The 25,869-nt window shown below is 48.2% G+C and overlaps 1 protein-coding gene across 10 annotated transcripts in view; it reads left to right on the plus strand.

Annotated features, from left to right (window-relative positions):
• The window catches only part of LOC139254651 (uncharacterized), a 228,861-nt gene extending 218,070 nt beyond the window's left edge, over positions 1 to 10,791 (plus strand). For 9 of the 10 annotated variants that reach the window (XM_070873776.1, XM_070873775.1, XM_070873774.1 and 6 more), the window contains 3 exons: positions 441 to 723; positions 2,258 to 2,451; positions 10,660 to 10,791. In XM_070873776.1, the coding sequence (XP_070729877.1) occupies positions 441 to 723; positions 2,258 to 2,408 (434 nt within the window). In that variant the 3' untranslated portion in view covers positions 2,409 to 2,451; positions 10,660 to 10,791. Of the gene's footprint in view, positions 1 to 440; positions 724 to 2,257; positions 2,452 to 10,659 lie in introns of those variants that run through there. The other variant, XM_070873779.1, reaches the window with a different exon arrangement.
• The last annotated feature ends 15,078 nt before the right edge of the window (positions 10,792 to 25,869 follow it).

Here is a 25,869-nt window from a genome sequence, read left to right on the forward strand (position 1 = left end):
CCAAGGGTAAACCAGGACCAACTGGAGACCTGCTCTGCTGCACGGACCTAGTGCGTGCACATATCATAGTGTGAGCTGGCCCGTGCTACCCCTGGGCCCTCGGCTCTTCTGGGCCCCGAACACTCATTCACCGCACCTCCGCCATGAACTCTCGCCGCTCCTCTGCATCAAACATTCGCCGAATTTCCGCCACAATCTCCTCCTGCACCTTCGCATTCAACATTTGCCGAACCGCCGTCACTATCCCTCATCACTCCTCTGCCCCAATCACTCGTCGCAAGTCCACCACGACCTTCCCGCTCATCTGCTTTACCAGGGCCCCATCGATGTTCCTGCCCACGCTCCAAACGGCGACCAAATAGTGGAGTGGGCTCAAGGGGCCGAATGGCCGACTCCTGCTCCTAATTCTTATGTTCTTATGTCATTATGTTTTTCTACAGAGGACAATGTGGCACTGAAGGGGACTGCGACCCAATCTGACACATCTCACTCAGCAGGTGCCTCTCGAGCCATTGACGGCAATGCAGACACGCAGTGGGCTGGGAAATCGTGCACGCACACCCCCATACAGAATGACCCGTGGTGGAGAGTGGATTTAAAGGACACGTACCGTGTGTCTACGGTAAACATCACTAACAGAGCCGACTGCTGCTCGGAACGGCTGTCAGGAGCGGAGATTCACATCGGGAGCTCGCTGGAGAATAACGGAAATTGCAACCCACTGTAACTATACAGCAGCAAGCGCTGCACTTTTAAAGCTGTACATTTGTGTTGTATGTTTGTTCAGGAAGTTTAATCGTGACTGATTTATTGAAGAGTATAGGGGCAAATGGTGGTCGGAGGTTTCCGTTGTACGAACGCAACCGCCCGAAAAAAATCTACAAAAGTACCTGTTGGTCCCGGAGAAACATAGGATTCCAGTCGGAGACCTTCATTCGCTGCGCAGCGCATGGGGAAATATCTTCCACGTACGGACATCTAGTTTACAATCACGTGGGCCTGGACCACCAATCACTAGGTAATATTCTCAGTGATAACAATGGGAACTGAGTTTATACGAGTTCCCATTACTATCAATGAGAATAATCCCCTAAAATAAGAAACAAAACACCATAAATAAAAATACACCACACATATTTAAAATTAATTGAAATTAAATGTAATTAAATGTTTTATAAAAAAAAGATTTTTCGACTTTTTTTTAATAAGGTTAAAAATGAACTTAACTTAATGGACAGGGTTTTTACCACAAAAATGAATGATTCAATTTTATTTTTTCTATGCTGGTAAATGCACCTGCTTTTACCAGGCGTAAAGGTGTGATGGACATTCGCTGGTCATGAGTTGGGCAAATAGCCCAATCTGTACCGCGCGGACGTCCTTCCTGCGGTGATGTGTAGGATCTTTGTAAAGAAATGTTGACAGATCAGAAAGGCACTTCGTGCGCACCCGTCATGGCAGCAATTTTCACCCATTTATCTCCCGTTTCAGTAGTTTGTTGTGTTGTTATTACATAAGAACATAAGAAATAGGATCAGGAGTAGACCATTCGGCCCCAAGGCTGCTCTTCTACCTCAACGCCATTTTCCTGCACTATCCCCATATCCCTTGATTCCCTTAATATCCAAAAATCTATCAATCTCTGTCTTGAATACACTCAATGATTGATCCTCAACAGCCCTCCGGGGTAGAGAATTCGAAAGATTCACCATCCCGATTTAGCAATTTATCCTCATCTCAGTCCTAAACGGCTGACCACTTATTCTGAGACTGACCCCTGGTTCTAGACTTCCCAGCCAGGGGAAACATCCGCTCTGCATCTACCCTGTCAAGCCCTGTAAGAATTTTATATGTTTCAATGAGAACACCTCTCATTCTTATAAACTCTGGAGAATATAGGCCATGGGACAGAAATCCACCACTCCCCGAAACAGGGCGCACCTATCGTTTTTTGCCAATCATTACAGCCCTCTGGGGAAGAGAATTCCAAAGATTCACCAGCCTCTGATCGGGAAATGGTCTACATGTGATTCCAGTCCCTCACCAACATGGTTGACTATAACTGCCCCCTGACGCAGCCCATCGAGCCCCTCTGTTTGTATCAAACTGCACTGCAGCGGTTCAAGAAGGGCAACTCGGGACGGGCAATAAATGCCGGCCTTGCCAGCAATGCCCACATCCTGAGAATGAATTTTCTTCACAATCCGGAACTCGAGTACATTTGGCCAATAATCGTGCTTAATTTATTCTTTTTCAGATGTGGAACGATCGGCTCGACTTTAGATATCGAAACATTGTCTTTTGACTGTGATGGAATGGAGGGTCAATACGTGAATATCATCATCCCAGGAAGTGGAAAAGTCCTGACTCTGTGTGAGGTTGAGGTCTATGGATCGAAGGACCAGTGATCGGACAATGTTTGGTCAAAGAAGAGGGCTTGAAGGAGATGAGGTAAAGTGGCAGCTTGCTTCAATCTATCTCACCTCAGTCAGAAGGTTCTGGGTTCAAGTCCAACTCCAGAGACGTGAGCCCATAATCCAGGCTTCCATTCCAGTGTAGTACTGAGGGTGTGCTGCACTGTCGGAAGTGCAGTACTGACGGAGTGCTGCACTGTCGGAGGGGCAGTACTGAGGGAGTGCTGCACTGTCGGAGGGGCAGTACTGAGGGTGTGCTGCACTGTCGGAGGGGCAGTACTGAAGGAGTGCTGCATTGTCAGAGGGGCAGTACTGAGGGTGTGTATTATGTATTTAACCCCTTGCAACCTGTATTACACTACCACCAGAAGGTCGACCTTTTGGAATCCCAAGGGATCCCACCATCCCTTGGGAGCACGGTATATAAGCAGGTCACCCACGCGGTACCTGCACTCTGGAATCTTACTAAAGGAGCTAAGGTCACACTTGTTCATTGTACACAGTACTCAGTTTCATCCTTTATTATGAGTGTACCAATTGGAGGACGGGATTCGAACCCCATGCGTGCAGAGCACAATGGATTAGCAATCCATCGTCTTTACCTCTCGGCAACCTTGAGTACACTCATAATAAAGGATGAAACTGCAACCTCTTAGCGTCCTCCTCACAGCTCACACCGCCACCCAGTTTAGTGTCCTCTGCATTCACTCCCTTGTCGATCGTCTCGGTACAAATGCGGGTGTGGGTGAGTTGGTTAGTTCTTCACTGGGCTGTTGGGCAGCCGGCCTTGCCGGGCTGCTGGGGATGGTGAGTTTGGATTCGTGGTCAACCATGACATCAGGTGCCACTTGTGTCTGTGTTGGAAGGTCAAAGTTGGTGGTGTCTTCTTCGGGTTGTTCGTAGCTGTTGGTGAACCGCAATTTGGTCCAAATGTTTTCTGTACGTTTGTCCATTGGCCAGTTTGACCTGAAACACCCTACTACCCTCTTTGGCTGTGACCGTGCCAGCGAGCCATTTGGGACCATGTCCATAATTGAGCACAAACACAGGATCATTGATCTCAATATCACGTGACAATTTTGCGCGATCATGGTACACACTTTGTTGATGCCGCTTGCCCTCCACGTGATCATGGAGATCAGGGTGGACACGGGAGACCCTTGTTTTTAGTGCCCTTTTCATGAGCAGCTCGCCTGGGGGAACCCCGGTGAGTGAGTGGGGTCTGGTGTGGTAGCTGAGCAGCTCTCGGGACAGCCAGGTCTGCAGGGAGCCTTCCGACACATGTTTCAAGCTTTGCTTGATGGTCTGAACTGCCCGTTCTGCCTGGCCATTGAATGTAGGCTTGAACGGGGCAGATGTGACGTGTTTGATCCCATTGCGGGTCATGAATTTCTTGAATTCAGCACTGGTGAAGCATGGCCCATTATCGCTGGCTAGGATATCAGGCAATCCGTGCATGGAAAACATGGCTCGTAGGCTTTCAATAGTGGCCGTGGATGTGCTTACAGACATTATCGCACATTCAATCCATTTTGAGTAAGCGTCCACGACAACCAAAAACATTTTGCTAGAAATGGGCCCGCATAGTTCACGTGGATCCTCGACCACGGTTTGGAGGGCTACGACCACAAACTTAGCGGTGCCTCTCTGGGTGCATTGCTCAGCTGAGAGCAAGTGTTGCAACTGGCGCACGCATGACTCTAAATCTGAGTCGATGCCAGGCCAATTGGCGACGAGTTAACGAACAACCGCGTGAAAATGCAAAGAACAGTTGGTATCCTGGAGAAGTTCTCAGAAGGGGATGATTGGGAGGCCTTCGTGAAGAGACTCAACCAATACTTCGTGGCCAACGAGCTGGAAGGGGATGAGAACGCTACCAAACGAAGGGCGATCCTCCTAGCTGACTGTGGGGCAACAACCCATGGTCTCATGAAGAATCTCCTAGCTCCGGCAAAACCAACAGAGAAATCCTATGAAGAATTGTGTACGCTGGTCCGGGAGCACCTAAATCCTAAGAAAAGCATTTTAATGGTGAGATATCAATTCTACACGTGTCAACGATCGGAGGGCCAGGAAGTGGCGAGCTATGTCGCCGAACTAAGGCGCCTCGCAGGACATTGTGAGTTTGAGGGATTCCTAGAACAAATGCTTAGAGACTGTTTTGTACTGGGCATTGGCCATGAGACAATCCTTTGCAAGCTTGACTGTAGAAACTCCGAATCTAAGTAAAGCCATAACGATAGCCCAGGCACTTATGTCCACCAGCGACAACACCAAACAGATTTCACAGAGTAAAGAAGTTTCGGCCAGTACTGTGCATAAAGTGACGTCGGTTTCGAGCAGAAATATACATGGCAGAACATACACGCCGGCTGCTGCTGCCCGCCCTCAGATGACCCAGAGTCCGCTATCAATCGTTAATGCGAGGCAGTTAACACCTTGTTGGCACTGTGGAGGTGATCATCGGCCCCATCAATGCCGCTGCAAGCACTATGCGTGCAACGGTTGCAGAACAATGTGACCCCTCCAGCGAATGTGCAGGCAAACTGCAAACCACCACGTTGCAGAGGAAAATCGATCCACTGTGGATCAGGCTGAATTGGAGACTCGTACTGAGGAGACAGAAGTGTATGGGGTACACACATTCACTACGAAGTGTCCACCAATAATGCTGAAAGTTGAACTGAACGGTATTCCAGTATCTATGAACTGGACACGGGTGCAAGTCAGTCCATAATGAGTAAAAAGGCCTTCGACAGGCTGAGGGGTTAAAAGACACACAGTCCCAAGCTCAGCCCCATTCACACCAAACTAAGGACTTACACTAAGGAATTAATCCCTGTAATTGGCAATGCAGAAGTCAAAGTCTCCTATGATGGAGTAGTACACGAACTCCTGCTGTGAATTGTGCCAGGGGATGGCCCCACATTGTTCGGCAGAAGCTGGCTGGGAAAAATCCACTGGAACTGGGACGACATCCGAGCACTTTCGTCCGTCGACGATGTCTCATGTGCCCAGGTTCTGAGCAAGTTCCCATCGTTGTTCGAGCCAGGAATTGGAAGCTTCTTGGGGGCGAAAGTGCAGATCCATTTGGTTCCCAGTACGTGACCCATCCACCACAAGGCACGGGCGGTACCGTATATGATGCGTGAGAAAGTGGAAATTGAGCTGGACAGGCTGCATCAAGAAGGCATCATCGCGCCGGTGCAATTCAATGAGTGGGCTAGTCCAATTATCCCGGTACTTAAAAAAAACAGCATGGATAGAATTTGTGGGGCTATAAAGTAACGATTAACTGTTTTTCGCTACACGACCAGTACCCACCACCCAAGGCAGACGACCTATTTGCGACCTTGGCTGGAGGGAAGACGTTCACCAAGCTGGACCTGACCTTGGCCTACATGACGCAGGAGCTGGAGGAGTCTTCAAAAGGCCTCACCTGCATCAACACGCACACAAGTCTGTTCATCTATAACCGGTGCCCGTTCGGGATTCTGTCGGCCGCAGCAATCTTCCAACGGAATATGGAGAGCCTGCTAAAGTCGGCTCCTCGCACTGTGGTTTTCCAGGACGACATACTGGTTACAGATCGGGATACCATTGAGCACTTGAAGAATCTGGAAAAGGTTCTTAGTCAGTTGGATCGCGTGGGGCTCAGGTTAAAATGCTCGAAGTGTGTTTTCCTGACGCAGGAGGTCGAGTTCTTGGGAAGAATAATCGCGGCAGATCGCATCAGACCCACCGACGTTCAGACGAAGGCCATCAAGAACGCGCCAAGACCATAGAACGTGACGGAGCTGTGGTCGTTCCTGGGACTCCATAACTATTTCGATAATTTCCTACCTGGGTTAAGCACCCTGCTAGAACCACTACATGTGCTACTGCGCAAGGGAGATGACTGAGTATGGGAGACTTCACAAGAGGCTGCCTTTAAGAAAGCCAGAAATCTGTTGTGATCAAACAAACTGGTTGTCCTGTATAACCCTTGTAAAAGATTAATGCTAGCTTGCAATGCGTCATCATACGGGGTCGGGTGTGTGTTACAACAGGCTAATGAATCGGGGATCTTGCAACCGGTCGCTTATGCATCCAGGAGTTTGTCCAAGGCTGAAAGGGCCTACACATGATTGAAAAAGAGACTCTGGCGTGCGTTTACAGGGGAAAAAGAATGCACCAGTACTTATTTGGCCTCAAGTTTGAGCTTGAAACTGACCACAAGCCACTCATATCGCTATTCTCTGAGAGCAAAGGGATTAACACCAATGCCTCTGCCCGCATCCAAAGATGGGCACTCATGCTGTCGGCATACAACTATGTAATCCAACACAGACCGGGCACAGAGAATTGCGCAGATGCTCTCAATCAGCTACCATTGCCCACCACCGGGGTGGAAATGGCACAGCCAGCGGACTTGCTCATGGTCATGGAGGCATTCGAGAACGAAAAGTCCCACCAGATCAGGACCTGGACCAGCCAGAATCCTTTACTGTCCTTGGTTAAAAAAAAAACTGTGCCCTCCATGGGAGCTGGTCCAGTGTCCCAGCGGAGATGCAGGAGGCAATTAAGCCGTTCCACAGGCGCAAAACGAAATGTCCATGCAGGCGGACTGTCTGTTGTGGGGCAATTGCGTGGACTTGCCCAAGAAAGGCAGAGATTCGTTTTTGTCTGAACTGCACAGCCCCCACCCAGCCGTTGTAATAATGAAAGCCGAGCCAGATCCTATGTGTTCGTTACCTCGTCGCCAATTGGCCCGGCATCGCCTCAGATTTGGAGTCATGCATGCGCCAGTGCAACACTTGCTCTCAGCTGAGCAATGCAACCAGAGAGGCACCGGTAAGTTTGTGATTGTGGCCCTCAAAACCGTGACCGAGGATCCACGTGGACTATGCGGGCCCATTTCTAGGCAAAATGTTTTTGGTTGTCGCGGACGCTTACTCAAAATGGATTGAATTTGCGATAATGTCTGTAAGCACATCCACGCCACTATTGAAAGCCTACGAGCCATGTTTGCCACGCACAGCTTGCCTGATGTCCTAGTCAGCAACAATGGGCCGTGCTTCACCAGTGCTGAATTCAAGGAATTCATGACCCGCAATGGGATCAAGCACATCACATCTGCCCCGTTCAAGCACGCATCCAGTTCAGACCACCAAGCAAAGTTTGAAACGTGTGTCAGAAGGCTCCCTGCAGACCCGGCTGTCCCGAGTGCTGCTCAGCTACCACACCAGACCCCACTCACTCATTGGGGTTTCCCTAGCCAAGCTGCTCATGAAAAGGGTGCTGAAAACAAGGCACTCTCTAGTCCACCCTGATCTCCATGATCACGTGGAGGGCAAGCGCATGAACAAAGTGTGTACCATGACCGCGCAAATTTGTCATGCGATATTGAAATCAATTGTCCTGTGTTTGTGCTCAATTATGGACATGGTCCCAAATGGCTCACTGGCATGGTCACAGCCAAAGAGGAGAGTGGTGTGTTTCAGGTCAAATTGGCCAATGGACAAACGTACAGAAAACATTTGGGCCAAATCAAATTGCAGTTCACCAACAGCTATGAACAACCCGAAGAGGACACCACCAACTTTGACCTTCCAACACACACACAAGTGGCAACCGACATCACGGTTGACCACAAAGCCGAACTCATCATCCCAGCAGCCCAGCAAAGCTGGCTGCCCAACAGCCCAGTGAAGAACTAACCAACTCAGCCACACCCACATTTGTACTAAGACGATCGACAAAGGAGCGAAAAGCCCCAGATCGTCTCACCTTGTAAATAAGTGTACTGTTGACTTCACGGGTGAGTGATGTTATGTATTTAACCCCTTGTAACCTGTGTTACACTACCACCAGAGGGCCTACCTGTTAGAGGCCCAAGGAATCCCAGCATCCTTTGGGAGCACGGTATATAAGCAGGTCACCCACGAGTACCTGCACTCTGGAGTCTTATTAAAGAAGCTAAGGTCTCACTTGCTCATTGTACACAGTACTCAGTTTCATCCTTTATTATGAGTGTACCAGTGTGCTGCACTGTCAGAGGGGAAGTACTGAGGGAGCATTGCACTGTCGGAGGATCAGTAATCATAGAATCACAGAAATTTACAACACAGAAGGAGGCCATCCAGCCTAATCCCACTTTCTAGCTCTTGGTCCGTAGCCTTGTAGGTTATGGCACTTTAAGTGCAAATCTAAATATTTTTAAATTTGTGGTGAGGCTTTCTGCCTCTAACACCTTTTCAGGCAGTGAGTTCCAGATCCACTACCCTCTGAGTGAAGACATTTCCCCTCATACCTGCTCTAAACCTCCCCCCAATTAATTTAAATCTATGTCCCCTGGTTGGTGACGCACCCGCCAAGGGAGCCATGGTCTTATTGATTGGTGGAGCAGGCTCGAGGGGCCAAATGGCCTTCTCCTGCTCCTATTTCTTATGTTCTTATGTCAGGCAAACAGGTCCTTCTTATCCAATCTATCCAGGCTGTTCATCTGATCTGAGCAATGAGGCAGTGCAGCACTGTCAGAGGGTCAGTATGGAGTTAGCGCTGCAGTTCGGATGGGCAGAACTGTGGGAGCGCAGCAAAATCAGAGAGGCAGCACTGAGGGAGCGCTGCACTGTTGGAGGGCAGTAAGGAGGGAGCACTGCACTGTCCGAGGGGCAGTACTGAGGGAGTGCAGCACTGTTTGAGGGTCAGTACAGAAGGAGCACTGGGCTATCGGAGGGGCAGTACTGAGGGAGCACTGCACTGTCGGAGGGGCAGTACTGAGGGAGCACTACACTATCGGAGGGGCAGTACTGAGGGACCACTACATTGTCGAAGGGAGCGCTGCACTGTCGGAGGAGCAGTAGTGAGGGAGCACTGCACTGTCGGAAGGGCAATTACTGAGGGGGTGCTGCACAGTCGGAGGGGCAGTACTGAGGGAGCACTGCACTATCGGAGGGGTAGTACTGAGGGACCACTACATTGTCGAAGGGAGCGCTGCACTGTCGGAAGGGCAATTACTGAGGGAGTGCTGCACAGTCGGAGGAGCAGTAGTGAGGGAGCACTGCACTGTCGGAAGGGCAATTACTGAGGGAGTGCTGCACAGTCGGAGGGGCAGTAGTGAGGGAGCACTGCAATGTCGGAAGGGCAATTACAGAGGGAGTGCTGCACAGTCGGAGGGACAGTAGTGAGGGAGCACTGCACTGTCGGAAGGGCAATTACTGAGGGAGTGCTGCACTGTCGGAGGGGCAGTAGTGAGGGAGCACTGCACTGTCGGAAGGGCAATTACTGAGGGAGTGCTGCACAGTCGGAGGGGCAGTAGTGAGGGAGCACTGCACTGTCGGAAGGGCAATTACTGAGGGAGCACTGCACTGTCGGAAGGGCAATTACTGAGGGAGCACTGCACTGTCGGAGGGGCAGTAGTGAGGGAGCGCTGCACTGTCGGAAGGGCAATTACTGAGGGGGTGCTGCACAGTCGGAGGGGCAGTACTGCGGGAGCACTGCACTATCGGAGGGGTAGTACTGAGGGACCACTACATTGTCGAAGGGAGCGCTGCACTGTCGGAGGAGCAGTAGTGAGGGAGCACTGCACTGTCGGAAGGGCAATTACTGAGGGAGTGCTGCACAGTCGGAGGGACAGTAGTAAGGGAGCACTGCACTGTCGGAAGGGCAATTACAGAGGGAGTGCTGCACTGTCCGGGAAGCAGTATTGATAGACCCTACATTGTTGGATGGAGAGTACCGAGGGAGTCATTATCATAGGCAGTCCCTCTAAATGAGGATGACTTGCTTCCATGCCAAAAAAGGATGAGTTCACAAGTGTTCCAATGAAGGACCTAATATTCCAGGTCCTGAACTACAAATTGAAGGGTGGAAGATGGTCACTGGAGATGGGGCAGTGCTCAAGGAATGCTGCACTGTTGGAGGGACAGTACTGAGGGAGTGCTGCATTGTCAAAGTGGCAGTACTGAGGGAGCGCTGCCCTGTCGAAGGGGCAGTACTGAGGGAGTGCTGCACTGTCGGAGGGGCAGTACTGAGGGAGCGCTGCACTGTCGGAGGCGCAGTACTGCGGGAGTACTGCACTGTCGGAGGGGCAGTACTGAGGGAGTGCTGCACTGTTGGAGGTGCCATCTCTCTGAGAGCGAAATTTAACTGCGTAAGTGTCAATACTTCAGTAGTGAGCCAGGGGCTGCGATTTTGTGTTGGTGAATCCTACTTCTCGAACTGATGCACCAAATTCTAATGTTCTCCTTTAATTGTTTTTCAGATCTCCGGGAGCGATGATTGGCTTGTGTTGGAAAGACCATTGCACTCACTGATGTCTCTTAATGATTTAGTGTAACACTGACTGAAACTCTAGAAACTCATCAAAAATAAACTTCATTCACTCGCTACAGAATGTCCCCAATAGTTTCATCATTAAGTCTCTCGGAAATGTGGAAGACTTGCTTCCACTCTTAAAATGAGTCCTTAGGTGGCTGAACAGTCCAATTCGAGAGCCACAGTCCCAGGTGGGACAGATGAGGGTAAGGGAAGGTGGAACAGGTTTGCCGCATGCTCTTTCCGCTGCCTGCGCTTGATTTCTGCGTGCTCACTTTTCCTCAGGTGCACTGGAGGCGGTGTTGAATCTCGTCGTCAATGTCTGCTCTTGTTGATAAGAGGCTCCCTAGGTATAGGAAGTGGTGTGGAGAACCTTTGTCTTACGGATGTTTAGTGTAAGGCCCATGCTTTCGTACTCTTCAGTAAATACGTTGAGTATGTCCTGGAGCTCAGCCTCTATGTGCGCAGACGTAGGCGTCATCCGTGTACTGTAGCTCGATGACAGAGGTTGGGGTGGTCTTGGACCTAGCCTGGAGGCAATGTAGGTTGAACAGGTTCCCAATGGTTCTGTAGTTTAGTTCCACTCCATCGGGGAGCTTGTTGGCTTTGAGCGGGAGCACGGCAGCGAGGAAGATTGAGAAGACGGTTGGGTCGATGATACAGCCCTGTTTGACCCCGGTCCGGACGTGAATTGGGTCTGTAATGGATCCGTTGGTAAGGATCACGGCCTGCATGTCTTCGTGGAGCAGGCAGAGAATGGTGACGAACTTTAGGGGGCATCCGAAATGGAGGATGAGGCTCCATAAACCCTCAGTCTATAATGTCGATAATGGTTCTAAAAACGGCAAACAAAGGAACACTTTTCCCTGGTGTGCTTCCATAGAGGACCGAGCAGCCCTATGGTCAGCCAGGTTCAGTGTGTAGCACTCTCACTTCTGGGTTCAAAGGTCGGGGGTTCAAGTCCCACTCCAGAGACATGATGGCACTCCAAAAATAAAAATACATCCTTCGCTGTAAATCACTTAGGGACATTGCGAAAGGTGCTAAAGAAATGCAAGTCTGGTCCATTCCCTCAAGGGCCCGTATATTTGAATAGAGAGGGACATATTAGGGACACCCAACATGGCTTCATAAAACGGAAGCTATTATGCTCATAATAATGGATGAAACTGAGTACTGTATACAATGAGTAAGTGTGACCTCAGCTCCTTTAATTAAACTCCAGATTGTTGGTACAGCATGGGTGACCTGCTTATATACAGTGCTCCCAAGGGATGCTGGGATCCCTTGGGACTCTAATAGATAGGCCCTCTGGTGGTGGTAAAGTCACTGCTTCGTAAAGTCAATAGTACACTTATTTACAGGGTGAGACGATCTGGGGCTTTTCGCTTCCTTGTTGATCGTCTCGGTACAAATGCAGGTGTGGGTGAGTTGGTTGGTTCTTCGCTGGGCCACTGGGCAGCTGGCCTTGCCGGTCTGCTGGGGATGGTGAGTTTGACTTCGTGGTCAACCGTGATGTCGGTTGCCACTTGTGTGTGTGTTGGAGGGTCGAAGTTGGTGGTGTCTTCTTCGGGTTAGTAGCTAGTCGCTGTTCGTGAAACGCAATTTGGTTTGGTCCAAATGCTTTCTGCACGTTAGTCCATTGGCCAATTTGACCTGAAGGTCCCTTCTTTGGCTATGACTGTGCCAGGAAGCCATTTGGGACCATGTCCATAATTGAGTACAAACACAGGGTCATTGACCTCAATATCATGTGACAAGTTTGCGCGATCATGCTACATACTTTGTTGATGCCGCCTGCCCTCAACGTGATCATGGAGATCAGGGTGGACAAGAGAGAGCCTTGTTTTGAGTGCCCTTTTCATGAGCAGCTCGGCTGGCGGAACCCCGGTGAGCGAGTGGGGTCTGGTGCGGTAGCTGAGCAGGACTCGGGCCAGTCGGGTCTGCAGGGAGTCTTCTGACACGCATTCCAAGATTTGCTTGATGGTTTGAACTGCCCATTCTGCCTGGCCGTTGGATGCGGGTTGTTGCCAATTTAAGGTGTATCTAAGGGTTAAGTCATGACAGGAGAGCTCGGTCACGTGATATGCTCCTCCTGTACCATGTGGGAACTCAGGGACACTTCCGGTGTCCCTGCCGACTACGTGTGCGGGAAGTGTATCCGCCTCCAGCTCCTGACGGTCCGCGTTGCGGAATTGGAGCTGAGGGTGGATTTACTCTGGAGCATCCACGATGCTGAGAATGACGTGAGTAGCACATGTAACGAATTGGTCTTACCGCAGGGTCCACAGCCAGATAGGGAATGGAAGACCAGCAGGAAGAGTAGTACCAGGAAGGTAGTGCAGGGGTCCCCTGCGGTCATCCCCCTGCAAAACAGATACACTGCTTTGGGTACTGTTGAGGGGGATGACTCATCAGGGGAGGGCAGCAGCAGCCAAGTTCATGGCACCATGGCTGGCTCTGCTGTACAGGAGGGCAGGAAAAAGAGTGGGAGAGCGATAGTGATTGAGGATTCAATTGTAAGGGGAATAGATAGGCGTTTCTGCAGCCGCAACCGAGACTCCAGGATGGTATGTTGCCTCCCTGGTGAAAGGATCAAGGATGTCTCAAAGCGGGTGCAGGACATTCTGAAAAGGGAGGGTAAACAGCCAGTTGTCATGGTGCACATTGGTACCAACGATATAGGTAAAAAAAGGGATGAGATCCTACGAGTCAAATTTAAGGAGCTAGGAGTTAAATTAAAACGTAGGACCTCAAAAGTAGTAATCTCGGGATTGCTACCAGTGCCACGAGTTAGTCAGAGTAGGAATCGCAGGATAGCTCAGATGAATATGTGGCTTGAGCAGTGGTGCAGCAGGGAGGGATTCAAATTCCCGGGGCATTGCAACCGGTTCTGCAGGAGGTGGGACCAGTACAAACCGGACGGTCTGCACCTGGGCAGGACCGGAACCAATGTCCTGGGGGGAGTGTTTGCTAGTGCTGTTGGGGAGGAGTTAAACTAATATGGCAGGGGGATGGGAACCAATGCAGGGAGACAGAGACAAACAAAATGGAGACAAAAGCAAAAGACAGAAAGGAGAATAGTAAAAGTGGAGGGCAGAGAAACCCAAGGCAAAAAACAAAAAGGGTCACTGTACAGCAAAATTCTAAAGGTTCAAAGTGTAATAAAAAGGCAAGCATGAAAGCTCGGTGCCTCAATGCAAGGAGTATTCGGAACCCAGGAGAGAGCTCTGAGCTAGTTAGAGTGGGTAAGAGCTCAGATGAACAGGACCCCAAGAAAGAATGCAAAAGGCAGGAGGCAACAGAGCAGAGTAGCACTGGGGTAAGTGTAAACCACAAGGTGATTGGAAGGGACAATATGTATGAATATAAAGGGGCTGCAGGAGGGGTCAAAACTAAAAATCATGGTTTAAAAACTCGTATTAAAACACTCTACCTAAACGCACGCAGCATTCAAAATAAAGTAAATGAGTTGACGACACAAATCATTACAAATGGGTATGATTTGGTGGCCATTTCAGAAACGTGGTTGCAGGGGGGCCAATACTGCGAATTAAACATACAGGGGTAAATGACAATTCGGAAAGATAGACAAGAAGGGAAAGGAGGTGGGATAGCTCTGTTAATAAAGGATGATATCAGGGCAATTGTGAGAGACGATATTGGCTCTAATGAACAAAATGTTGAATCGTGGGTGGAGATTAGAGACAGTAAAGGGGAAAAAGTCACTGTTGGGTGTAGTTTAATAACTTCACAGTGGGGCGGGCAATAATCAAGGGAATAATGCAGGCATGTGAAAAAGGAACGGCAGTAATCATGGGGGATTTTAACCTACATATCGATTGGTCAAATCAAATCACACGGGGTAGCCTGGAGGAGGAATTCATAGAATGCATACGGGATTGTTTCTTAGAACAGTATGTTACAGAACCTACAAGCGAGCAAGCGATCTTAGATCTGGTCCTGTGTAATGAGACAGGAATAATAAACGATCTCCTAGTAAAAGATCCTCTTGGAATGAGTGATCACAGTGTGGTTGAATTTGTAATACAGATTAAGGGTGAGGAAGTAGTGTCCCAAATGAGCATACTATGCTTAAACAAAGGGGACTACAGTGGGATGAGGGCAGAGTTGGCTAAAGTAGACTGGAAACACAGACTACACGGTGGCACAATTGAGGAACAGTGGAGGACTTTTAGGGAGCTCTTTCATCGTGCTCAACAAAAATATATTCCAGTGAAAAAGAAGGGCGGCAAGAGAAGGGATAACCAGCCGTGGATAACCAAGGAAATAAAGGAGAGTATCAAATTAAAAACCAATGCGTATAAGGTGGCCAAGGTCAGTGGGAAACTAGAAGATTGGGAAAATTTTAAATGACAGCAAAGAATGACTAAGAAAGCAATAAAGAAAGGAAAGATAGATTACAAAAGTAAACTTGCGCAAAACATAAAAACAGACAGTGAAAGCTTTTACCGATATGTAAAATGGAAAAGAGTGACTAAAGTAAATGTTGGTCCCTTAGAAGATGAGAAGGGGGATTTAATAATGGGAAATGTGGAAATGGCTGAGACCTTAAACAATTATTTTGCTTTGGTCTTCACAGTGGAAGACACAAAAACCATGCCAAAAATTGATGGTCACGGAATGTGGGAAGGGAGGACCTTGAGATAATCACTATCACTAGGGGGGTAGTGCTGGACATGCTAATGGGACTCAAGGTAGACAAGTCCCCTGGTCCTGATGAAATGCATCCCAGGATATTAAAAGAGATGGCGGAACTTATAGCAGATGCATTTATTATAATCTACCAAAATTCTCTGGACTCTGGGGAGCCACCAGCGGATTGGAAAGCAGCAAATGTAACGCCTCTGTTTTAAAAAGGGGGCAGACAAAAGGCAGGCCGGTTAGTTTAACATCTGTAGTGGGGAAAATGCTTGAAACTATCATTAAGGAAGAAATAGCGGGACAGCTAGATAGGAATAGTGCAATCAAGCAGACGTAACATGGATTCATGAAGGGGAAATCATGTTTAACTAATTTACTGGAATTCTTTGAGGATATAACGAGCATGGTAGATAAAGGTGTACCGATGGATGTGGTGTATTTAGATTTCCAAAAGGCATTCGATAAGGTGCCACACAAAAGGTTGCTGCAGAAGATAGAGGTACGCGGAGTCAGAGGAAATGTATTATCATGGATAGGGAATTGGCTGGCTAACAGAAAGCAGAGAGTCGGGATAAATGGGTCCTTTTTGGGTTGGAAATCGGTGGTTAGTGGTGTGCTACAGGGATCGGTGCTGGGACCACAACTGTTTACAATATACATAGATGACCTGGAAGAGGGGACAGAGTGTAGTGCAACAAAATTTGCAGATGACACAAAGATTAGTGGGAGTGGGTTGTGTAGAGGACACAGAGAGGCTGCAAAGAGATTTAGATAGGTTAAGCGAATGGGCTAATTTTTGGCAGATGGAATACAATGTCGGAAAATGTGAGGTCATCCACCTTGGAAAAAAAAACAGTAAAAGGGAATATTATTTGAATGGGGAGAAATTACAACATGCTGCGGTGCAGAGGGACCTGGGGGTCCTTATGCATGAATCTCAAAAAGTTAGTTTGCAGGTGCAGCAGGTAATCAGGAAGGCAAATGGAATGTTGGCCTTCATTGCGAGAGGGATGGAATCCAAAAGCAGGGAGGTCCTGCTACAATTGTATAGGGTATTGGTGAGGCCGCACCTGGAGTACTGCGTGCAGTTTTGGTCACCTTACTTATGGAAGGATTTACTAGCTTTGGAGGCGATACAGAGATGATTCACTAGGCTGATTCCGGAGATGAGGGGGTTACCTTATGATGATAGGTTGAGTAGGCTGGGTCTTGAGTAGACTGGTTGGAATTCAGAAGGATGAGGGGTGATCTTGTCGAAACATTTAAAATAATGAAAGGGATAGACAAGATAGAGGCAGAGAGGTTGTTCCCACTGGTTGGGGAGACTAGAACTAGGGGGCACAGCCTCAAAATACGGGGGAGCCAATTTAAAACCGAGTTGAGAAGGAATTTCTTCTTCCAGAGGGTTGTGAATCTGTGGAATTATCTGCCCAAGGAAGCAATTGAGGCTAGCTCATTGAATGTATGCAAGTCACAGATAGATAGATTTTTAAGCAATAAGGGAGTTAAGAGTTACGGGGAGCAGGCGGGTAAGTGGAGCTGAGTCCATGGCCAGATCAGCCATGATCTTGTTAAATGGCGGAGCAGGCTCGAGGAGCTCGATGGCCTACTCCTGTTCCTAATGCTTATGTTTTTATGTTCTTATGTAAGTGATCAGGAAGGCCAATGGAATCTTGGCCTTTATTGCAAATGAGATGGAGTATAAAAGCAGGGAAGTCTTGCTACAGCTAAACAAGGTATTGGTGAGGCCACACCTGGAATACTGCGTACAGTTTCGGTTTCCATATTTACGAAAGATTATACTTGCTTTCGAGGCATTTCAGAGAAGGTTCACTAGGTTAATTTCCGAGCTGTGCGGGTTGACTTATGAGGAAAGGTTGAGCAGGTTGGACCTCTATTCATTGGAATTCAGAATTATGAGAGGGGATCTTATCGAAATGTTTGGGATTATGAGGGGGCTTGACAAGCTGGATGCAGCGAGGATGTTTCCACTGATGGGGGAGACTAGAACTAGAGGGCACGATCTTAGAATAAGGGACCGCCCATTTAAAACTGAGATGAGAAGAAATTTCTTCTCTCAGAGGGTTGTAAATCTGTGGAATTTGCTGCCTCAGAGAGCTGTGGAAGCTGGGACATTGAATATATTTAGAACAGAAATAGACAGTTTCTTAACTGATAAGGGATTAAGGGGTTATGGGGAGCGGGCAGGGAAGTGGAGCTGAGTCCATGATTGGATCAGCCATGATCGTATTAAATGGTGGAGCAGGCTCAAGGGGCCGTATGGCCTACTCCTGCTCCTATTTCTTATGTTCTTATGACTGCTGCACCACCGTTGATCTGAGGCCCTTTCACTGGAGGGGTCAAACCGTGACATCACAGAGCAAGCCTGCCCCTACCCTGTGCATCACAATGAGATCAAACATCACAATAGGTTTGTAACCTGGGGCGACCTGATACACAAGCAGTTTCAGTGAAGGAAAGCACTGACTGGGACTAACTGCTGATCTCTCTAGGGGTGAATGTGGCCGGATACAATATCTCACCATCTTTGCTTTATGAAGAGAACACGATGAAAACATCATCAACCAGCAGATTAGAGAGAAGGGTGTGAGCTTTGAAAGGTTGGTATTAACCTATTGATCTTGTATCATCATTTGTGAAAGTCAGAATGAGCAATAAAGAGTTTAATGGATATAGTAATACTGGTGCACAGTAGGTTGTTGGAACAGTTCATTTGGTTGTTATTCCATCTTCTTTGGGGTTGTTAATAGTTAGTCTGGGGCCTGCAGCCTGCTCACAGATGATTACCGAGTCCCACTCTCAGCTCCCTTCCTGACCAACCCCTCCCAGCCCTTGAGTTTGGTGCTCACTCAGTATTCTGTAAATGTAGACAGATACTTATCATTGGTAGATCTCCCGGGGCATTGGTCAGGACAGTCTGCAGGATGAGCAACAGACACACATGTAACTGGGCCCCACTGAGAGAAGGGGGCACGGAGAAGGCAAACAATCCCATCACTGCCCATTGCCTGCACACCTGACTCTCTGGGTCATAACCAAGTGCAAAGCTGTTATTGTATTCCAGCACATCAAACCGAAGGCCCAAGGCTTTTTGGCCAAACACAGTTGCATCAAGGTGAGGCCCTTTCACTGGACGGGTCAAACTGTGACATCACAGGGCAAGCCTGACCCTACCCTGTGCATCACGTGATCACTGACATCACGATAGGTTTGTAAACAGGGACACCATGAGGTAGAAGAGGCTGCACAAGCAGTTTCAGTGAAGGAAAGGGAGCTGTACTGATTGTGACTAACTGGCTGATCTCTCTAGGAGTGAATGTGGCCGGCTAGAAGACCTGGTGAAGGGAGCGTGAACAATGGAATCATCACTAACCAGCTGACAGTCGGAAGGGTGTTGCTGTAGAAGGTTTGTTTATTCCAGCTAGAACTAGGGGGCATAATCTTCGAATAAGGGGCCACCCATTTAAATCTGAGCTAAGGAGGAATTTCTTCTCTCAGAGGGTTGTAAATCTGTGGAATTCTCTGCCCCAGAGTGCTTTGGCTGCTAGGTCATTGAATGGATTTAAGACAGAAATAGCCAGTTTCTTAACTGATAAGGGATTAAGGGGTTATGGGGAGCAGGCAGGGAAGTGGAGCTGAGTCCATGATCGGATCAGCCATGATTGTACTAATGTTGGAGGGGCCGTATGGCCTACTCCTGCTATTTTTTATGTTCTTATGACTGCTGCACCACCATTGATCTGAGCGTCCAACATTCCAAACCCAAGAAACACAAACGCTGTTTCAGAAGGACATTGGAGTGCTAGAGTCATCCTCCACCCAGAGATGGGGGCACGGAGAAGGCAAACAATCTTATTATTGTCCATCGCCCGAGCACCCTCTTCTCTGGGTCATAACCAAGTGTAAAGCTGATATTGCATTCTAGTGCATCTAGTCCTTGTAATCTAAAGCCCAGGGGTTTTTGGCCAAACACAGTTACATCAAGGTGAGGCCCATTCACTGGACGGTCAAACCGTGACATCACAGGATAAACCTGCCCCTACCCTGTGCATCACAGTGAGATCAGACATCACAAAAGGTTTGTAACCTGTTATATATGCAGACTATAGATATTCTCTCTGTGTAGTTACTGTATAGTTGCATAAGATGGAGACTTGCTACCTGATGTACTGTCAATTATGTTTACACTGTGTATATAATCTGCTGGCACCACTAGAGGGTGCAACTGGTGGAGACCGGGGTTTCCTGCCCCTGTGGCAGAGGCTGTCCACCAGAGGGCACTGCGGTGGTAGACCTGAGGGTCACCTGCATTGGTGTGCAGGGCCCAGAATAAAAGGCTGTCCACTATGCTTGTGCCTCACTCTGGAGTTACAAATAAAGGACCAAGTTTGAGTACAACACATTGCCTTGTGGAGTCATTCATAAGTACATTACACACATAACATAACCAGGGGCAACCTGAGACACAAGCAGTTTCAGTGAAGGAAAGCACTGACTGGGACTAACTGGCTGATCTCTCTAGGAATGAATGTGGCTGGATATAATATCTCACCATCTTTGCTTTCTGAAGAGACCACGATCAAACTGTGACATCACAGGGCAAGCCTGACCCTACCCTGTGCATCACGTGATCACTGACATCACGATAGGTTTGTAAACAGGGACAACATGAGGCAGAAGAGGCTGCACAAGCAGTTTCAGTGAAGGAAAGGGAGCTGTACTGACTGTGACTCACTGGCTGATCTTTCTAGGAGTGAATGTGGCCGGCGAGAAGACCTGGTGAAGGGAGTGCGAACAATGGAATCATCACTAACCAGCTGACAGTCGGAAGGGTGTTGCTGTAGAAGGTGTGTTTATTCCAGCTTATATAATTCCCTGTGAAAGTCAGAGTGTGTAACAGTATAACTCATTGCAGTGACCATGCAGACATCAATGCTCAAACCCTGGGAACTGAAACCAGATCAGTACTCGCTCGTTGTTCTGATCAACTGGGATAATCCGTGGGACAAGGAGTCGATGGGAAACTCTTGTCCCAGCTGTTACTGGTGCCCTCTGACCTTGCCAATCCTTGGGTCTTTGTCAAGGACCTGCTCCCAGGTCAGCTGGCTCAGGTACTGCCACCAATAGCCCTCCGATTGTGTCAGAGAAGCTCCGTGTCCTAGTGATCCTGGTTCACCTGATGGCATTGCCGCCATTCTGGACCATCACTCGGATTCTGAAGAAGGTGTACATTCCCCAACTCCACAACCTTTACTACTCAGGTGACAGCAGACTCTGGCCAGTAACATTACAGGAAAAGAAACACATTGATAGTTTTGCCCCCAGAATCTACATTGAGCATTTACAGCTTCAATGGTTTACTATACAAGAGTAGCTCTAAAGTTCCTGTAGTTGTCGTGTTGCGATCCAGTGATTTAAAAACACATCTGTAATTTCTTCTTCTGCTAGAGGTACACGGTTGGCATCAGGATGAGAGAGAAAATGGGCGGTTTCATCAAAGTACCTCCAGACTAAAGTTGTGAGTAACAAAACCACAAAGACAAGTGGATCAGACACACAAGAGAGAGCACATCGTGACAGAAATCAACTCAATGCCAGCAGAGAAACCACAGAAGGAGCGGAGCGGTGTAACTGAAATTCTCCTGATGCCCTCGCTCTGTGTCCCATCCATTTCTCAGTGCCAACTCCACACCTTTCAATTTGTGTTTAATTTGACGGCCAGTAACCTCCCCCCACATAGACCCATCGAGCCCTCATGTCCCTGCATCGGCATCAAGCACTAACCCTGCTCCAACTCCAGACTCAGTTCGGCACTGCTTGGAGTGACCTGCACTGGCACTGGGTAAAGCCCAGTCTGTGCCGTCATCTCCAACCAGTGCCAGCCAGGGGTCCACCTCGGGACTAAACAGGAAAGTCTCAAGCATGGACGCTCCGGTTGTTGCCCGAGACTTCCCAGAATTAAGAGGGAGCCCTCCCCTGGCACCAGCTGGCTCGGAGGAGTCCGTGACTGCTGGTGCCAGGATCTCTCCCAATTCCTATGGGGCATCGAGGTTCCAAGGGCTCTCACTCCAAGGGAGGATATGTGTGCCTCAGTGGTATCTCCCCCACGAGGCAGGGGCTCATGTCTGGAGGGTCTAACTCAATCGGCCTTTGTATTCATGAGCCTGTAGCTAATCGCTTCCGAAGGCAGGAAGCCTCCAGATAGCTTCCTTGGGCTGAACCAGCTGGGAAGGCAGATCGTGAGGCCCTCATCTCTGTTCCCAGAGCCTCACTATCAACCTTCCCTGTCTCTTCAGCCCGAGGCAGCTTCCCAGAGCCATCCCGCCTTCGGAAGCCACGCTGGGAGCCTGAGTCGGACCACAATCTCCAGTCGTTGGTGGGGTTGGGGAGGGCATCAAACAGGAAATTAGAGATGCGTGCAATAAAGGTACAGCAGTTATAATGGGTGACTTTAATCTGCATATTAATTGGGCTAACCAAACTGGTAACAATACTGTGGAGAAGGATTTCCTGGAGTTTATAAAGGATGGTTTTCGAGACCAATATGTCGAGAAACCAACTGGAGAGCAGGCCACCCTAGACTGGGTGATGTGTAATGAGAGAGGATTAATTAGCAATCTGGTCGTGCAGGACCCCTTGGGGAAGAGTGAGCATAATATGGTTGAATTCTTCATTAAGATGGAGAGTGACACAGTTAATTCAGAGACTAGTGTCCTGAACTTAAAGAAAGGAAACTTTGACGGTATGAGACGTGAATTGGCTAGGATAGACTGGAGAATGACACTTAAATGGTTGACGGTGGATAGGCAATGGCAGACATTTAAAGATCACATGGATGAACTACAACAATTGTACATCCCTGTGTGGCATAAGAATAAAAAAGGGAAATGGCTCAACCGTGGCTAAGAAGGGAAATTAGGGAAAGTGTTAAATCCAAAGAAGAGGTATATAAATTGGCCAGAAAAAGCAGCAAACCTGAGAAATTTAAAATTCATCAGAGGAGGACTAAGGGTTAATTAGGAGGGGGAAAATAGAGTATGAGAGTAAGCTTGCAGGGAACATAAAAGCTGACTGCAAAAGCTTCGATAGATATGTGAGGAGAAAAAGATTAGTGAAGACCAATGCAGTCCCTTGCAGTCAGAATCAGAGGAATTCATAATGGGGAACAAGGAAATGGCAGACCAATTGAACAAATACTTTGGTTCTATCTTCACTAAGGAAGACACGAATAACCTTCCGAAAATACTAGGGGACCGAGGGTCTAGCGCAAAGGAGGAACTGAAGGAAATCATTATTAGTCAGGAAATGGTGTTCGGGAAATTGATGGGACTGAAGGCTGATAAATCCCCAGGGCCTGATGGTCTGCATCACAGAGTACTTAAGGAGGTGGCCTTGGAAATAGTGGATTCATTGACAGTCATTTTCCAACATTCCATAGACTCTGGATCAGTTCCTATGGAGTGGAGGGTAGCCAATGTAACCCCACTTTTTAAAAAAGGAGGGAGAGAGAAAACAGGGAATTATAGACTGGTCAGCCTGACATCAGTAGTGGGTAAAATGATGGAATCAATTATTAAGGATGTCATAGCAGCACATTTGAAAAGAGGTGACATGATAGGTCCAAGTCAGCATGGATTTGTGAAAGGGAAATCATGCTTGCCAAATCTTCTGGAATTTTTTGAGGATGTTTCCAGTAGAGTGGACAAGGGAGAACCAGTTGATGTGGTGTATTTGGACTTTCAGAAGGCTTTCGACAAGGTCCCACACAAGAGATTAATGTGCAAAGTTAAAGCACATGGGATTGGGGGTAGTGTGCTGACGTGGATTGAGAACTGGTTGTCAGACAGGAAGCAAAGAGTAGGAGTAAATGGGTACTTTTCAGAATGGCAGGCAGTGACTAGTGGGGTACCGCAAGGTTCTTTGGTGGGGCCCCAGCTGTTTACATTGTACATTAATGATTTAGATGAGGGGATTAAATGTAGTATCTCCAAATTTGTGGATGACACTAAGTTGGGTGGTAGTGTGAGCTGCGAGGAGGATGCTATGAGGCTGCAGAGTGACTTGGATAGGTTAAGTGAGTGGGCAAATGCATGGCAGATGAAGTATAATGTGGATAAATATGAGGTTATCCACTTTGGTGGTAAAAACAGAGAGACAGACTATTATCTGAATGGTGACAGATTAAGAAAAGGGGAGGTGCAACGAGACCTGGGTGTCATGGTACATCAGTCATTGAAGGTTGTCATGCAGGTACAGCAGGCTGTTAAGAAAGCAAATAGCATGTTGGCCTTCATAGCGAGGGGATTTGAGTACAGGTGCAGGGAGGTGTTACTACGATGTCATTTTCCAACAGTCTATCGACTCTGGATCAGTTCTAATGGATTGTAGGGTAGCTAATGTAACACCACTTTTAAAAAAGGAGGGAGAGAGAAAACACGGAATTAAAGACCGGTTAAGCTGACATCGGTAGTGGGGAAAATGTTGGAATCAATTATTAAAGATGTAATAGCAGCGCATTTGGAAAGCAGTGACAGGAAATGTCCAAGTCAGCACGGATTTATGAACGGGAAATCATGCCTGACAAATCTGATTGAATTTTTTAAGATTGTAACTCGTAGAGTGGGCAAGGGAGAACCAGTGGATGTGGTGTATTTGGACTTTCAAAAAGCTTTTGACAAAGTCGCACATAAGAGATTAGTGTGCAAAATTAAGGCACATGGTATTGGGGGTAATGTACTGACGTGGATAGGGAACTGGTTGGCAGACAGGAAGCAAAGAGTAGGAATAAACGGGTCCTTTTCAGAATGGCAGGCCGTGACAATTGGGGTGCTGCAGGGTTCAGTGCTGGGACCCCAGCTATTTACAATATACATCAATGATTTAGATGAAGGAATTGAATGTAATATCTCCCAAGTTTGCAGATGACACTAAGCTGGGTGGCGGTGTGAGCTGCGAGGAGGATGCTAGGAGGCTGCAGGGTGACTTGGACAGGTTAGGTGAATGGGCAAAATGCATGGCAGATGCAGTATAATGTGGATAAATGTGAGGTTATCCACTTTGGGGGCAAAAACAGGAAGGCAGATTAGTTTCTGAATGGTGACAGATTCGTAAAAGGGGAGGTGCAGCGAGACCTGGGTGTCATGTTCATCAGTCATTGAAGGTAGGCATGCAGGTACAGCAGGCAGTAAAGAAAGCAAATGGTATGTTGGTCTTCATAGCGAGGGGATTTGAATACAGGAGCAAGGAGGTCTTACTGCAGTTGCACAGGGCCTTGGTGAGACCACACCTTGAGTATTGTGTGCAGTTTTGGTCTCCTAATCTGAGGAAGGACGTTCTTGCTATTGAGGGAGTGCAACGAAGGTTCACCAGACTGATTCCCGAGATGGCAGGACTGGCATATGAAGAAAGACTGGATCGACTCGGCTCATATTCACTGGAATTTAGAAGAATGAAAGGGGATCTCATAGAAACATATAAAATTCTGATGGGATTGACAGATTAGATGCAGGAAGCATGTTCCCGATGTTGGGGAAGTCCAGAACCAGGGGACATAGTCTCAGGATAAGGGGTAAGCCATTTAGGACTGAGATGAGGAGAAACTTCTTCACTCAGAGAATTGTGAACCTGTGGAATTCTCCACCACAGAAAGTTGTTTGTGGCCAGTTTGTTAGATATATTCAAAAGGGAGTTAGCTGTGGCCCTTACGGCTAAAGAGATCAAGGGGTATGGAGAGAAAGCAGGAATGGGGTACTGAAGTTGCTTAATCAGCCATGATCATATTGAATGGGGGTGCAGGCTCGAAGGGCCGAATGGCCTGCTCCTGCAACTACTTTCTATGTTTCTATGTTTAGGCCATTTCATGTATTTAACACGAGGGAGAGTGAGTCTGAAACTGTGGGTTCTGGAGGTCCCTTCACTTGTGCGGGGGTGGGGAGCGCGGTGGCTTTAGTTTTTACTTGGGCTCTTGCAAAGGCCTCAGGCAATAGCTGTATTCATCCTACCAAACTCCTGGACAGTTTGGGTGGACTCCAGTTAAGGCCAAGGTAGACAGCATCCATAGTTCCTCCGCCACCCTGCTTTCACACCTTGCAGTTTACTGGCATCTGGTGAACGTCAGTGGTGAAGACATCAGAAGGAAGGTTACTGCCCAGTGAAACTAGTCCTGGCCCACCCACATTTGGGGTCAGGTGGACCTTCCTGCAGGGGTTAGCGCATGTCCCGAATTCCCTGCCACAAATACATTGGGGCCGGCTTTACTGACCAGCGGCCTAATGCCTCGCAGGTGAGTTGAGGGAGCAATGCCTGTCACAGAGTGAGGACCACCTTCAGAGAGCATCTACTGCAGCAACAAGCTGTGTGGGTGCCCTCAATATCAGAGCAGGGCCCAGCATCCAGTGGCTCTTGCCTTGCCAATGAGCTTGGCCATGCAACGTGGGGCACTTTCAGGTACTGCAGATGCCCTTTAGTATTT

Source organism: Pristiophorus japonicus, unplaced genomic scaffold (assembly GCF_044704955.1).
Source record: "Pristiophorus japonicus isolate sPriJap1 unplaced genomic scaffold, sPriJap1.hap1 HAP1_SCAFFOLD_567, whole genome shotgun sequence".
Classification (NCBI taxonomy): domain Eukaryota; kingdom Metazoa; phylum Chordata; class Chondrichthyes; family Pristiophoridae; genus Pristiophorus; species Pristiophorus japonicus.